This window comes from Stegodyphus dumicola, chromosome 2 (genome assembly GCF_044657685.1).
Source record: "Stegodyphus dumicola isolate Sdum_Otavi_A_Nest chromosome 2, ASM4465768v1".
Taxonomy (NCBI): Eukaryota; Metazoa; Arthropoda; class Arachnida; order Araneae; family Eresidae; genus Stegodyphus; species Stegodyphus dumicola.
In genome coordinates, this window is record NC_140769.1 from 184,965,203 (window position 1) to 184,982,922 (window position 17,720).

Genomic DNA, 17,720 nt, shown 5'->3' on the forward strand with positions numbered 1-17,720 from the left:
CTGAATTTCTCCATTATATTAAATTCCTTATCTTGTCCGTCATTGTCATTGATACTACTATTATCTGAAATATCAGTCTTAATGATAAATCCAGCCTTTTTGAAGCAACTGTGAATATTTTTTTTTCCAGTGATATCATAATTTCATAGTCTTGCAAGTTCAGATGCACAGTCATGTAAGCTTACTTCACATAAAGGCTGATTCCCATTAGGACCTTCTTCACCCCACGATGTAAAACTCTAAAGTGGCAAAGTTCCACCTCTCCCTTTATTATTTCACATCTTGTCTCCGTGACACCTATAATGATTTATATACTTCCAGGATCCCATATTTGATGACAACTGGCAAAAAGTCTGCAAATTCACGCAGGCTAAGTCCAGTATAACAGAGGTGAATGGAATGGACCTTCTTCAAAAATTTTTTGTGATAATGTTTTAGTGCTTTTTATCACCCTTTGATCTATACAGGGTCGGATTTACATATAAGCTACAAACTAGTACAGGCCCCCCCTAGAAATTAAAATATAGTATAACAAGTACGAGGGCTATCCAGAAAGTAGATTACGTTTTGGAATAAAAAAATAAACAAAGTATAGGAAACAAATTTTATTATATACAGATGAAAGCCACACTCAAATACTACTTTTCTACATAGTCACCATACAAATTAAGGCATTTATCGTAGCGATGTACGAGCTTGGAAATTCCTTCGTCGAAAAATTCGGCCGCCTGCGCCTTCAACCACTTCGTTACCTCTTCTTGCCTTCTATCTTGCACAAAACTTGTGGTAACCAAGCTTTTCGCTGATGATTTCGTGCAACAAACTTCGCGAAATTTGTGGAAAACTCAAAGAAAGTTCCGTTATTGTGAAATTTCGATTTTCACGGACTTTAGCATCGACTTTTTCGAGAAGTTCGGCGGTCACTATGCTGGGTCTCTCACTTCGATCTTCGTCGTGAACATTGGTTCGGCCATTTTGAAATCTTATGACCCACTGACGCACTCCACCTTCAGTGATAATGTTGTCCCCATACATTTCACGAAGCTGCCGATAGATTTCTATCGGTTTACAGTTTTTTGCAGTCAGAAACCTTATTACTGAGCGCACCTCGCAGCTCGCGGGATTTTCAATTAACGCAGACATTTCAAACCGTCACAGTATCTGAACGGAGCACAGCACGAACCTCTCACTAGCACGGCTAGATGCAGACTGAGCTGCGCAACGCTCTGACCCCAAGATGGCCGCGCTAGCCCCGCCCCTAGCGGACACAGACCGAAACGTAATCTACTTCCTGGATGGCCCTCGTATTAAATTATATTATAACAGACTTATAGAGGGCCCCATATCTCAAATAACTTGGGTCCTTATGAAGTCTAAAACTAGCTCTGGATCCATATGCTGCAGTATGGTTTTTGGAGAAAAGAAAAAACGTTTAACATTTTTGTACTTGTCTCTGATATCTCGAGGGTGAGCACTGTATCATGAGAGTAATTTTTCATTTTTTTACTGCCATTATTTTAGCCACTTTTCAAAAATGAAGTATAGGTTTCACTTTTTTCCATATTTGCATGTTGTAGTACAATAAATTTAACTTTGCTAAACATCACCAGTGCGTTCTAACAGCTGATGCTTATATATTCATGCAGCTAATGCATTCATGTGACATCATCCAGATCCCTCTTTGTTCATGCTACTTGACAGAGAAGCAAATATATTCTTGAGGCATTCCTCCTGGGACTTGAGAACTGCTGGTTTAAGATAATGGAGGGCGTGGGATATATAACTGCATAACTTTGTTAGACACCAGGTGTTCCAGTCCTCCATCACCTGTGCTCAACTTTAAAGGATTTCTTTTTTTTTTTTTTTAATGCAAATGTACTTTGTGATAAGCATTGATAAAAATTCTGTTTTTTTTTTCGCTGTTGAATATATATTTTGGCTTGTACATATCCGAAATTTCTTTTAATTTTCAATCTTTCCATATCACACAATCATCTTCATTAACATCTTTGCTTTGACCACATATGATTTTTGTAGTTACTTCATGTCTTTCTTTATTTTTCTCAAGTCACTGATTACTTGCACGAAATTTGCTTTGGCAAACATCATAGCTTTTTTCTATTTCAATGTCTCTGGTACCAGTAATTTTTTTCTTTTACTGTGCCTAGTCTTTATAATGCTGTTTCAGCAACATCTTCATAAATGCACCTTTTTTACATTTGGCACTTGGATCGGTAGAATCAAAGCTTGACAAAATTTGTTTTGATTTTTCAGGATTGTCAATAAACTATTTTTCAAAATACAGTCAAAAGTCGTTAATTCAGACACCCATAATCTGGAATGATCTATAATCCGGACCTCAAAGCTACAAACTTTCTGCGCATGCGTCGCGTTGACGCATGCACATAGGCATTTACGCATGTGCATAAGACCTTTACGGCTGCGCATATGCATGTGCGCATGCGCATAATATGTTTAGGCATACGCGTTTAATGTATAACGGACGGTATAAGCTAAAATTATCTAATTATCTATTTCAGTTAATGTTGCAGATTGCGTTGTTCCTTAATCTTCGAATTGGATCCGGCTTATTATTTTTTGCAGACTGTTAGAGCAATTTTATAAAAGTAAGCTTGAACTTTCGATTATGTCAAATAGAATTTCCGATGCTGGAGCGAAAGTATGTTTCAATGTCCATAAAACAAAAAGTGGAATTGCTGCAAAAAATGGATAAAGGCATATCCTTTATTTCTCTAACCATTCTGAAATCTGTTTATCAATTTCGCACTGCTCTGCTGGGGGAAGGGGACGCCAAGGCGCCACGCAATGAATTGGAAGTTGATCTGTCAGCACTATCTTTATCTTCAGGGCAGATGTTTTTATTTTATTTGGCTTATAATTCCTTACTAAATGTTGTATTTCATCTCAATGTACTCAGTCTTTGATATGATTTAAATCAAATTCCTTGTCATTATAATTCGCTTCTGATAGTGAAGAAAGTGACACAGAGGTATTGAAAACGAAAAAATTTCGATTGACAAATTAGTCGGTATTCTCAACACAGCAATTATATTATTTGAATAGCAGAATTTTGTAACTGAACAAGAAATTATGTCTGTTTATAGAATTAAAGAGAAAGTATTATCACATAAAATGAAGCAACTTAAACAACTTACATTGAAAGAAATGTTTAATAAAGTAAGCAAATAAATATTAAGTTTTTTTTTTTTTTTTTTTTTTTGCAAATTTTGATACTCTTTAGATCATAATTGTTCTTTATTTAATAAATTAAGGTTTCATATTTTTAATTTTATAATTTCTGCATGCCATCTTACCAGATTTAAACTGATGATCTATAATCCAGAAAAATCGATAATCTGGAATCGCCGAAGTCCCAACGAGTCCAGATTAACAACTTTTGACTGTATTGCATTTTATGGCAGTATTTAATATCTTCCTTCTTTACACTGTTATCCACGTTAAAGAATCAGCATTTTTTATTCAAGTATTAGACCATTTCAACAATTTTATCATTCAATACACAACTAATGTTCAAAACGATTTGCAGTGTAAAACAAAGAAAAACAGAAATAAAAATTATGTGCAGCTGTTGCTTAATCTTAAACTGGTTTGTGAAAGAAGATTGCTTTGGAAATTTTTAACAATAGAGGACTTAACTTATTTCTCATTAGAGAATCTAAATCTGTGCACTTCCCTCATATCCCTCTGTCATCTCTCAAGTAGAATGGAATTTGGGTACAGGTACTGAGCCATCTGCCTTTCTTTAGGACCACAACTACATACACATATGTGTCACAGCAAATAAATAAAAATTTTTAAGTAGAAATGTGTCACAGCAAATAAATAAAAATTTTTAAGTAGAAAGAAAAAACTCTAAAAATCTGACAGTGTACTTGACAGTGTATTTGGAGTTTTTTCATCCAAGGAAATTCTCATCTGAGGCAGATTCCTGTAAGTACTTCACTGAATAGAGGAATTTATAAAATAGAGTGTTTATTAAAAAATATTTGACTTTATAATGAATGTAAAACAGAAAACAAATATATGGCAACATAGGAATTCTAAAGATATTCAATTTAATATATTTTTAATTTTCACACAGACTAGTTAGTTGCCATTTGTCGAGGCATAAGATAAGAATGTATTTTTAGATTTTTAAGAATTTATTTTTAGAGAGATTTGTTGAAGCATAAGATGTTTCTGGATAGGTAGATTATACAAGGTGGGGTTGTTAACCCCACGCTCAACCCCCAACTTGGGAAACCAGTCCCTGATATAATCCCCAGGTAGTCGCCTCTTACAACATGCATGGGCTACATTGAGACAAATCTTTCACACCCGGTCACCACCAGGCCCAGACTTAGAGAGACCCAGGGCCCCTATGCGTTTTGGGGCCACCCCCACCATCTCGAAGCTATTTTGGAAATTTAGCAAATTAAGTGCACTAGTACAGAACATACAATCTTTAATTAACTTTAATTTAATGACTTTAATAAACATCAGAATTCAGAATAATACAGTCTGTGTATACTATAATTTTATAGAATAACATAACTATAGTAAAAATTTATAGAATCATATGACTAATTTTCTTCTGTGCAAAAGAATGAATGATTACATCATAGTCCATTGACTGCATTATTTCTGACTCTATGTACATTACAGAGAGTGAATTGTGCCTGTTCTCTCCTATGTTAGATCTTAAGTAATTCTTTACTCTCTTTAGTGCTGAAAACGACTGTTCTGCTAAGCAGTTTGATGCTGGTATACACAACAGCATTCGGAGTGCTCCTGTGTTAATTCCTATGTTTGGATAAATGTCCCAAAAGCCTTTTTTCGATAAGTATTTGTATAGCTTCAGTGACAATAACTTCATAACTTTTAAGCTTATGTAAAGATGCATCAACGGGGCCGAAGGCCAGGGCCCTGTAGGCCTAGGCAGAAATCCAGCACTGGTCAGTCACCACATGGGTGATTATATGTATTACCATACCTTTTTTTATATTTGCTAAATTATTTTTTTAAAATAATTCATGGCAGTAATTTCTGGTGGCAAAGTTCGAAAAGTGATATGGACAAAAAAGTGAAATTTGAGACTAATACCACCTCTGTTGCTAACAAGTTAATGTATCGTCACCTGTAATTTTTTAAAAGGTTGCAGCAATATATTTATCGTGATATTTTGTACTAAAGTATTTTTAAAGAGGAATCATTTTGAGTATTCTTGGTAAATGTATATTTAAAAATACTTTCTTCCTCTTTTTTTAGGTAAACCAGATGAATGGTTTCATTATTAGTGACTTAAATGTCTTGAAATTTATTTCTGCATAGTCAAACCATGCTGTAGTGAATCCTGTTATTAACAAAAACTCCTGGATTTAATAAACAAACTTCGGTTCAGCCCAAATTTCGCGTACGTTTTTGTTATTTTATATGGCTATAATTAACATACAAACATTTGAAAATATAATGTAATGAACTTTCTGGATGTCTGTAACAAAATTCTCCTCCCCCGGTTTTAAAAATTTTGCAACACTTCCTGCCAGTTTTAATTGACAAACTACAGTCAAAAGTCGTTAATCCGGACTCGTCGGGACTTCGGCGATTCCGGATTATCGATTTTTCCGGATTATAGATCATCAGTTTAAATCTCGTAGGATGGCATGCAGAAATTCTAAAATTAAAAATATGAAACCGTAATTTATGAAATAAAGAACAATTATGATCTAAAGGGTATCAAAATTTACAAAAAGAAAAAGCTTAATATCTATTTGTTTACTTAAATAAACATTTCTTTCAATGTAAGTTGTTTAAGTTTTGCTTCGTTTCATGTGATAATACTTTCTCTTTAATTCTATTAAACAGACATAATTTCTTGTTCAGTTAGAAAGTTCCGCTGTTCAAGTCCTATAATTGCTGTGTCAAGAACACCGACTAATTTGTCAATCGACATTTTTTCGTTTTCAATAACCTCTGTTACTTTTCTTCGCTATCGGAAGCGAATTATAATGACGAGGAACTTGTTTTAAATCATATCAAAGACGGAGCATATCGAAATGAAATACTACATTTGGTAAGGAATTATAAGCCAAATAAAATAAAAACATCTGATCTTCAATTATAAGCCAAATAAAATAAAAACATCTGCCCTGAAGATAAGGATAGTGCTGACAGATAACTTCCAATTCATTACGCGCCCGCCGCGCGGCGTTCCTCCCGCCGAGCAGCGTGAAATTGATAAACAGATTTCGGATTTCAAAACATACTTTCGCTTTAGATCCTTTACATATTAACAAATATATATCGGAAATTCTATTTGATATAATCGAAAGTTTAAGCTTACTTTTATAAAATTGCTCTTACAGTCTGCAAAAAATAATAAGCCGGATCCAATTCGAAAATTAAGGAACAACGCAATCATCAACATTAACTGAAATAGATAATTAGATAATTTTAGCTTATACGTCCATTATACATAAAACGCGCACGCGAAAACGTATTCTGCACTTGCGCACACTCATATGCGCAGTAGTAAAAGGTCTTACGCGCGCGCGTAAGCGCCTATGCGCATGTGTCAACGCGGCGCATGCGCAGAAAGTTTTTAGTTTTGAGGTCCGGATTATAGATCATTCCGAATTATGGGTGTCCGAATTAACGACTTTTGACTGTACTAATCTTTAAAATCGTTCATATATAGGCAATTAGGATAGAAAATATCATTTTACATTACTGTTCTTTTATCTTCATCCCCCTTCTCTGTATTTTAAACAAATTCTTTGTTAGGTAACATCTAGTTTATAAAAAACTGGAGCATATAATAAGTATATTGTGCAATAAATGTATTAGGTTATCATACTGTGTCACTGAGTAACCACTGAGCCTACATGGTCTGTTTCTGTTCAAGTTTTTTGATTGAGCTGTAAGACAGAGCTTTGTTCAAGGCTGATGCCATGATCAAAATTTTTGCTATAAGATAAATGGAGAAAAGATATAAAATGAATAGATTCTTATGAGCAGGGAGCTATTCAAACGACTTTTTATTTTTTTAATTTTTATTTGTTTATGTGTTTTGTTTATTTATTTAAAGTTATTTAAAGTTAACTTTCCATGTTCTGTCCTTTGAATAGATTTCACGTATATATGGCTTTCAAAACCTTGAAGGTTATTCTCCAATAAATTGATCATATATAAACTATATCCTAAATAGGAGTGAAGGTCACATATTTCAGATCAGCGAGATTTAGGAGTCTATGTATGTGCTATACACATCTTGAAGAAAACAACTGCATTCTCTTTGGACATCAGACAGTACAGATTAAAAATAAAATTATCTTTTTTTGCGAGCTTCAAGATAGGCATAACTTCACATATATTTGAACAAGATTCTTCAGTCTATACGAGTGAAAATTTCTTGTGTAAAAAAGTCAGCCATATGGCAGGCTGTAAAAATTAAAGCATTTTGCATCGAAGATAAAGTGAGCATTATTTGAAAAATGTAGAATGTGTATAGCTAGGTTGGTACCTAACAAGAATACAGTCAAAATCTTCAGTTTGTGCTGCAGGGAAAAAGTGAGATTTGATAATTTCTGGATTAAGGTATGATCAGGAGTTTGAAGTATCATTGCAGAAAACTGCTCTTTATTATCATTTTGGAGAAGTACTGAAAATATGCAGATTTTTAATATTTGACTTCTTGATTAAATGCTAATGTTAGGAAAACTTGTTACTAAAACAATCATTTGAAGTTATTTTTGGCACATTCATCTGTAGTCAATTACTTAAAAATAGGGACTTTATTAACTCCATATCAATGCTACCCTTATTTTCAAACATGTGTGTTGTTATCATTGTACAGAGAGAATTAGGGCATTCTATCTAATTAGAGGATTCAGTCATTTCTGCAATCATTGTCATGGTTATGAGACAAGCCAGTAAGGGAAAAAAATTAGCTTGAAGGACTTATTCTCAAGTAACAGACTAGTAAAGGTACTGAAGAGGAAGGTTATGAAAACAAGCATTTGCATATTGGTAAATGGTTGAAAAAACGGATGTTTTGGTATTTTCAGAATGTCACATAGAGTTTTTCCAAACATGTGCTGACACTGTTATTATATGCAGAGACCTGAGTCTGAAGATATTCTGACAAAAGTTAAGATGAAAAATGCTGATGTCCAAGATTCGTCTTTGAATGTTGATGCAAATTTTAAAGAAAATGCAATAAACAGAAAGTTAACTCCTCATTACAGCAAATGCCAGAGCTTCAGTGTATGCCATTAATAAGTTTTTATTTGCGTAAATTATAGAACCAAAAGTGGTGGGAGAAAATATGTATAATTTTTTTTTCTTCACTTTGCATGATGCCTGCAGAAAATTCAAATTATTTTTGTACTGAGCCTATATAATATTTTCTCCCTCATTTTCACATGTCTTCATGGTGTAACTGGAAGCATACTCAATACGTATTTGAGAGGTCCAAGGTTTGAGTTCTAGTGAAGGGCATTGCACTTTTCACATCTCCTCCCCCCTAATAAAAACCACCTTTTGATTATATAAGTGGCATCCCAACTAAAGGATGATGGAGGATAATTCATCACCACTAGAATTTGGTGATCGGGTCGCCTAATCCCCAGTTGTGCTTTAAAAGGCAAAGTGTGTAAGGTATTTTCTCTCACCTTCCCACAGTCTTTCATGGTGTAATTGGAAGCATACTCGATGTGTATTCAAGAGCTAAAAGGGTTTGAGTCCCAGTGAGCGCATTACACATTTTTCACACTTGCTTCAAAAAAACCTAATGACTTTATAAGGCATAAAAATTAAAGGTACATTTTCAGTATTTTTTATTCATTGGGCATATTTTTATGAATAAAATAATTATTTATAATCATAATATTAACTAATTATAATTATATATATATTGTAGGAAAGGTCTGAACCATTACTTTTATGATAAGTGATTCTTCATGCAAAATTTTTAACATATGGTGAAACTGAAAAAGAATGAAACACAAATTTAATAATTGCATCTAGTAATTATAAATAATCCTGAATTATTTAAAAATAATTAACATTTATTATTATCTTCTTTTGGTAGCTTTGAGAATGCTAATCAGATTTTTTTCCCCCCCATTTTATAGTCAAATTTTAGATTACTCGTATTTTGTGAGATAATTCTTTTTTCATATTGGATAAGATACAAGAAGCTATCAGATAGAGGAAATCAAACTTTTGATCCCTTGAAGTTTATTATTGTTTTATTTGACAATATTTCTGTTCTTAAAAAAATCTCTGTTTTTATATAAATAGTTGGCGAATAATTTAAAAAAAATTTATGTACCTACAAATTTTAATTACACATTTTCTCTTTTGTAGTGTTCTTTGGTGTCTGTTCGTACATTATATGTTATTACTAGGTAAGTTTTTTTTATATTTACTGATAAATAACTTTTCTTAAATGTTAAAATAATGTGAAGCATGATATTTTTGCTAGTTTCTGAAAAAAATTTATTCTGTTGCACTTTTAAACCTAGACTTTTCAATTACATAGATTGAAAATGTTTTGTAATATTCTTTTCTCTTGAAAAAATGCTGACATTTTTGATGATTTAATGCATCATTAAAAGAAAAATTTATACATGTTGCACATTCTAATTATCACCCCTCTGATATCAGTACTATGGCTATCTGAAAAATATCCAGACACTCTGAATATCTTGGAAATCAATTATATAGCTTAATGTAAATAAGATACAGAATTAGAATAAGCATTAGGACATATATTTGTAAAGCCACTCATCCACGTGTTTGATCAGTAGCAGTCAGGCAATGGTGAGTAAGCACTGTCATATTCTGTGTTATCAGCATATTCACAGTGATTGAGCAAAATTAACAAAGCTATGTAAAATTTTGTTTTAAACTTCATGATTTATCAGAAGGAATTGCTTGAATGGTTAAAAGAAGGCTTTTTTTGAGGATAATGCAATGAATGAAACCCATATAAAATTGCAGTACTGCTAAGTTTTCTTATCTATTTTGAATTATTCCAATTAATTTATTTCATTTGCCTGCTTTTCTACCGAGTATAATAGCAGTACAACATGAATTTAAGTATGCTGTAAAATGAATGTGCATACATGTGCAAACAATAAAACTTATTCTGGTAAATAACGCCAAGGTCGTCAAACTAGTTTCCAAGATATTCATAGTGACTGAATACTTTTGTTCATCTCTGACACATAATTTCTAAAGTATTAAGGAGAATAACCAGTGACTTGTGTAAAACACATTGTGTCTCACATTTAATGTATATAATAATATTAATTATTTTTTATGAATTGATTTGATATCATGTATGAAATTGAACAGTGAATTGTCTGTAACTGATGTTTGATAAATTATGGATTTTCTTGATGCTGTTCTGAAATGATTTGGTGATTCAGGTGCATAATTGTATTTCATTTAATGAGAAAAAGGTAAACATGATTACATGGTTTAGAAAAAACATAATTGTTTGTCTGGTTTCCAAATCACCATTTTTTGAGTTCTACTTTTTAGACCAGAAAACCAAGTCCATTAGTTCTGGAAGTGTAGCTAAGAATTAGGGAGAAACTTTTGATTTGTTAGAAAAGCAAGAGTAATACTATCAATATTAATCATTATACCTTTGAAAAGGAGAGTTGTATCAGGTGATGAGTGATATACTGTATTTAATACAGTGCTTTTTACAAGTAAGAAACACTTCACAGTGTCTTTTTGCCTGGTGTAAAGGGACAATGTAATGTCAAAGCCTTGGCAGAGATTTCAATATTTCTGCATTAGGAAAACCCCATGAGTTTTATAGTTAGAATTTAATTTTCAGATAGAATACATTGCCATACTAGGGTTCTGTGGTAGATGGGGTAGTCAGAATATGGAACTTTCTTTTCTTCAACCTCTTTAATGAATTGGATATTATACCTTTGAATATATGTTCATACTAATGAGATAAATGAAAGTAAGTCCTACATCATAGCAAAAGCAGGCTCAGATTTTTTAAAAAAGTGTTTAAATACCATCTGAACTGCTGTTGGTGAATATAAAATCATAATGAACTATTACTAGAAGATCTTCTAGTAGCAATTGTTTCCAGAGTTGCATTTCTTCTGTAAACTATCAAAGTAGGACTTGTATTTGTTACTGTGCCACCACATCATTTTGAATTCATCTCAGTGTTATTTCAGTATCCATTTTTTTCTGTTGGGTGGAGAATTCATTGAAGAACTGTAGAATCTAAAGGTCAGATTTGCTTAAAGAATTAAATTACTCAAAGAAGGATGATTGTTGCAAAACCCTTTTATCTTCTAAACATTATGTCTTCCAAAGTATTAGTACAACACTTGAATTATTTAGGTAAGCTTCATTATGCCAAACTCATTCTAATGATTTCAGAATCAGAGGACTCTATGCAGAAATACTTCACAGCAAAGTGGCTTTACACATGTTCAACACCTTTTTGCAGGCCTCAGTTAATAAATCTGTAGTATTGCACACCCTGTGTATAAATTGTCAGGGCAAGATTCAAAACTATTTTAGGTAATATCAAAGTCAAAAATAAATTCTGAACACCATGGTTACCAAAAATTTACCTTTTGTTGAAGCTAGGAAAATCACTTGTTGTCCAATATTTATGCTGACAGAAGCTGCGAAATAAGTATTACCAGCTTTAGTCTAACCATGATAAACTTACTTTATAAATTGAGAACTCAAAAATTCCATATTTTAAATATTCTTGTAAAGCAGCATCATAAAAAAAAGAGAAAACAAATTCAAAATTTCAAAATGCTGAATAAAATAAACAGAAAAAGGAAGTTACAGATCCATGCTCACTATAATGTTATGGCCAAGAAGTTCTAGCTGTAGCTTTATGGGCAAGTATGCATTCTGAACTCATGGTTTCTGACAGCATGAAGACGATGGAACATTCTTTGTTATCAATGCACCACAGAAAAATGTCAAAACATGAGAGGTTCGGTGATCTTGGTGGCTAAGCTATGGAACCATCTCAACCAATCCAGAACCCTGGAAATTTTGTGGTTCGTATAACCAGACATCATCTCAGCAGTCCATGGCAGAAAATGCCGTTTTATACCATTTACAATGCCATCTAGCGGCTCGCTGTTTCTGTTCTGTCCAGCCTTCCCATGATGAATATTGCTTGTATAGCTGTGCTCTATCACTTCGTAAAGTTTTGCCCACTCATATTCACCCTCTAGCTCCACATTATGAACATCATGGAGAGACAATAGTTTTAAAGAATTTAATGGATATGAAGCATTTAATTGTGAAAAAGGGATTATATTATTTGAGGATTATTTTTAAATAGTGAAACTGGATAAAAAGTTTCTTGAAAGTTTAGCCATAGTAGTGCTAGTTACACTAGTAGCACATATTACAGACCAGCTCATATATGAGCTGTATGATTTCCTCAAATGGACCAATGATTCATATGTGAAACAGTATATGTGTAGGTGAACAGTAATTTCAGCTGCAGTTTCTTTATAATTTTATTTTGAAATCCATTGCAACTGCATTTGTATAAAATAGTGATCTATAAGAAGCTGTGACCTATATTTGTAATGCATAGGTTCTAGTTGCTTAAATGCTATTAAAATTATTATATAATATTATAATTTTAAAAATAATATTAAAATCATAGTTTTTAACAAAGCAACCCTGAATTCTCACATTGCAATTAGTTTAGTGTAATACAAAAATATATGATTTGTCTCTGGGAGACATTTCCCTTTCACATGTTGGTAATGAATGTGTTAAAATTAGCACTTAAGATTTACTCAGTAATGTAAATTGAATTTGATATATATTTATAATATAACCTTTTAAAGTCTTTAAATGTAAATTTTAAGAAAATAAAGTTTAAATTATCTCTGCTGTAAATACTTGCATGCCATTTTAAAATATGCATGTTTCAAAAAAATTAAATACTTTATTCAAAATTTTCAGAGATGTATGTAAATTTAAATATTATAAATTTTATGTTATTTCAAAACTGGCATAGGATTAAAAATAAAATTGCTAAATCTTGCTAAATTTGAGTATCATTTCATTTTGCCTTGTTGAGGTTCTTTTCATCTGAATTCATTTTTTGTTCTACTTTATTTTCAACAAATTTAATACATTGATTTTTTTATGATATTTTAATGTCAAATTAACAGTTTTTTCAATACTCTAATTGTAATTACCTATCTGTATTTTATTTCAGGTATACTTTAAATTAACCAATTTTTTATGTTGCTCTCTTTTAAATTAACTATGTTTAATATTAGCTTTTAAATAGTCTGACAAAGTTGAAAATTACTTTCATTTATATTTTCTTAGAAATTACTTACTAAAAGATAAAAGTATAGTAGAATTAAAAGATAATGACTATCATATTTACTTAAAATTAGTAATGATTTATGATATGAAACGGTAGGCCTAACAAAAGTGCAGGTTTTAATAAACTTCAGCTTCTTAAATCTCAAAGAAATATTTTATTGATTAGACCCCTCCCCCCCAGTTTTGTCAAATGTTTAGTTTATATTTCAGCCGGCAATTTTCCAGTATCAATAAAAGGTCCTTAATATTTCATTGAAAAATATACCTTTTACTGCTTCCCTCAGGGGCTCACTTTTGTGAGTACGGGTGTGGCAATCCCGAGGTACCCTAGCCCTTCAGGGGATCATCTTCTTGATGAGACGGGTGTCACGATCCTGGAGCCCCAGTGATCTATCCTCTTTTCCGTCTCCTCTCCTCTTGGCTGGAACTTTTTCCCTTCCCTTCTCCCTTGTGGTTTCTCTCTACGGAGTTTGGGGCTCGTCACGAGAGGCTGGAACAGACCTTATTTCTAGTTTTCGAGTGGCGAGAAAACTGCCCACGTGTTTGCCGTGAGTGGAGACCCGTGTCGCTGGAAAGGAGGGTCCTGGTAGTTGAGGGGCGAGGTACTGTCCCCAACACACTGCTTTGGCCTCTGCTTCAGCTAAACGGGAGGCACCTTAGTCGTCCTCACGGGTGTCAATCGGCTGGTCACTAGTCCTTGTGTCAGTGGCTTGGGGTCAAGCTCTCGGGAGTACCTGCTTTCGGGAAAGCCGACTGTGGGGCTTCAGTTTGCGTATAGGTCCGGCTAGCCCTAACACAGGAATCTGTGTTCCCTTGTTGGGCTCCGTGGTGGGCGGGGCCGTCGGACCCGAATCTTTTCTCTTACAAACATGGCTTCACTTTTCATTCTTAAAAAACCTGTCTCAAATGATACCAACCAAAATATAGAAATCGTTGAGAAATCCATTAACAAAAAGATCCGGACCGATGAAAATACCAAAGATATTGAAGTTATTGACAAATCCATTACAAAGAAGATTTGTACCGTTGCAAATGCCAAAGAATCTGCTGATTGTTGTTGTTTCCAGTGCCTCTGGAGAATTGCAAAAGATGTCTCCTTTCCTGGTCAGCAAATACATTCATTCCTGTGTAGGTGAGCCAAGGAACATAAAGCGTCTCCGTTCTGGAGACTTGCTCATTGATACCCTTTCGGCCACCCAGTCTGCTTCACTTTTATGTCAAACCAAACTTGGACAAGTAGCTGTAACAGTGTCAGCACACAAAACACTTCATACCTGTAGAGGCGTGATCTCGGAGATCGACCTTCTGTGTGTTTCAGAAGAAGAGTTCGTCTCCGAGTTAGCTGACCAAAATGTCTGTGGTGCTAGGCGGATCAAGATGCGAAAGGAAGGTCAGTTGATTGACACGAAACACGTGATCCTGACCTTCAAATCGCCTGATCTGCCGAAGAATATAAAGGCTGGATATCTTAACTGTCCCGTAAGACCATATATTCCCAACCCAATGCGATGCTTCCAATGCCAGCGATTTGGTCACTCTAAGACATCCTGTCGTGGCACCCTTACGTGCGCCAGATGCTCGTTGGTTGGCCACGATAGTGATAAGTGCACCGCTGCGCCATTGTGTGTTAACTGCAAGGGTGATCACCCAGCATTTTCTCGCTCTTGTCCAAAATGGAAATCTGAAAAGGAAGTTCAGACCATAAAAGTTTCTAGGAATATTTCATATTCCGAAGCCAGGAGACAAGTTCAAAGCACACAGCCTCAATCAAACAAATCATATGCAAATGCCGTGAAATCAACCCGCACTATAGCCACCCAAACTTCCATATAACTACACAGACTCCACCAAATAAAACCCAGCAGCCTGAAAGCAAGAAAAAAAAATCCAACACATACAATACAAAATAAAGAAATAACAATCTTGAGCAAATGAAAAACTGTGCCTCCAAAAATAGTATCCAAAAATAGAAGCCGATCTGTAGATGACATGAATTCTGAATCTCTAGATTCAGACGGTATGGAAGTGGAGGAGGGAATGGAAGTTCCCGAGCATCTACTTCCGCGCAAAAGTAAAAGGGAACACAGGAAAAACAAACACCAATCACAATGGCCACCCTCGTCTCATGGAACTGTCGCGGTTTCCACCGAAACTTGCTTGACATCAAAGCTGTAGTAAATGCTTATCATCCTGTGTGCTTCGCAATACAAGAGACAAATCTGAAACCAGATCAACATGCAAAACTTCGGAGGTTTTCTCTCGTCAGGAAGGATAACCTTACAGGTGAGCGTGCCAGAAGAGGTGTAGGTCTCCTCACCTCACTGGACTATCCCTCAAATGTACTTCCTTTGACGACATCCCTCCAAGTTGTCGCTACTCAAATAAATTTTGATATTGTTGTTTCATTTGTTTCTTTGTATTTGCCTCCAAATGAGCACATTTATCAGCAAGATTTAAATAATCTAATAGAGCAGCTGCCTGAGCCTTTTATCATAATAGAAGATTTTAACGGCCATAGTCCACTCTGGGGAAGTAAAGATACAAATTGCCGACTAAATAATGGGCAAGATACGTACTTCCATGAGCTTTCAAGGACATTCCACGCTCTCGATCTTGCCATCTGTTCACCATCTCTGTTGCCATTTTGCACTTTTAGTGTCGGAAATGACCTGTACAACAGCGATCATTATCCTATTTTTGTGTCTCTTGCACGAAGAGGAGCAAACCCCGTGTCGAGAGTCCCTCGTTTTATCCTGGACAGGGCAGACTGGGAACTCTTCTCTTCCGTTGCAGAGCTGACGGAGGAAATGGTAGAAGGTTTGCATATCGATGACGCTGTTGAAGCTGTTACTAATACTATTATTCAGGCAGCTATGCTTTCGATTCCTAGAACATCAGAAAAAACACTAAAATATTCGAAACCGTGGTGGAATCGCGACTGTCATGAAGCACTGAAAAAACAGAAAAAAGCATGGGGTATTTTTCATAGATATCCTACTCTGCGAAACCTCATAGCTTTTAAAAGAGCCAAAGCAAATGCACGGAAAGTAAGAAGGCAGAGCCAGAGGGATTCCTGGATTTCATATGTGTCCTCAATAACATCCTCTACGCCTAGTAAGCGGGTTTGGGAAAGAGTTCGGAAAGCATGCGGAATGTATAAAGACCACTCACTTTCCTTTCTGGAAAAAGATGGCCGAGTGATTAGCTCCATAGAAGAAATTGCAAATACAATTGGTAAGACATTTGCTGCCGTTTCTTCCAGCCGAAATTACTCACCTGCATTTCTTTCTATCAAGCAACGCTCTGAGAAAAATCCCATCGCTTTCAACTCTTCCAACTTTGAGCCGTACAATAGAGACTTTACTATGGTTGAATTAAAGAGAGCTTTGTTGCAAACACATAGGTCTTGTCCGGGTCTGGATGGCGTGTATTATGAAATGCTAAAGCATCTGTCCTGTAAGTCACTGAGTGCCCTTCTCACACTTTACAATAGAGTGTGGAAGGAGCGTACATTTCCCAGTGCATGGAGGAGAGCTGTTGTCATTCCTATTGCGAAGCCAGGGAAAGACCCGAGGAATCCCTCGAATTATCGGCCAATTGCCCTTACCAGCTGTGTTTGCAAACTGTTTGAAAAAATGGTAAACAGCCGCCTAGTCTACTTCTTGGAAAAGAATAATATTATATCGCCTTATCAAAGTGGTTTTCGAAAGGGGAGAACAACCGTGGATAACATGCTCCTCCTAGAGACTTCCATTCGGAAAGCATTTGTAAGAAGAAGCCACCTTGTCTCGGTATTCTTCGACATTGAGAAAGCTTATGATAAGGCATGGAGATACAGTATACTTCGGGATCTTCACGAGAGTGGCTTGCGCGGCAACCTACCAATTTTCATTCAGAATTTCTTGAAGAGTAGAACTTTTCAAGTAAGGATTGGCTCTGTTTTTTCGGATGTTTTTCAACAGGAAGAGGGTGTGCCCCAAGGCTGTGTGCTTAGTGTAACGCTGTTCAGTTTAAAAATAAATTCTGTATTAAAAGAACTTCCTCCTACTATCTTGGGATCACTATATGTAGATGATTTACAGATTAGCTGTCGAGGAGGAGACATGAGATACATAGAGAGGCAATTGCAGATGGCTTTGAATAAGATCCAAGAATGGTCAAACAAACAGGGATTTACTTTTTCGAAACAGAAAACTGTGTGCGTGCACTTTTGTAGGAAGCGAGGTCTCCATCCTGAACCTGAGTTATATCTAAATGGTACAATTATTCCAGTTGCACCCGAAGTAAAATTTTTAGGAGTGACGTTCGACCAGAAATTGACTTTCCTT

At 34.9% G+C, this 17,720-nt stretch overlaps 1 protein-coding gene across 1 annotated transcript in view; it reads left to right on the forward strand.

Moving 5' to 3' along the window:
• LOC118190196 (E3 ubiquitin-protein ligase AMFR-like) overlaps positions 1 to 17,720 on the forward strand; it is a 241,888-nt gene that overhangs the window by 134,319 nt on the left and 89,849 nt on the right. Inside the window, exon 5 of the mRNA XM_085811513.1 lies at positions 9,391 to 9,431. Within this exon, the coding sequence (XP_085667639.1) occupies positions 9,391 to 9,431 (41 nt within the window). The remainder of the gene's footprint in view (positions 1 to 9,390; positions 9,432 to 17,720) is intronic.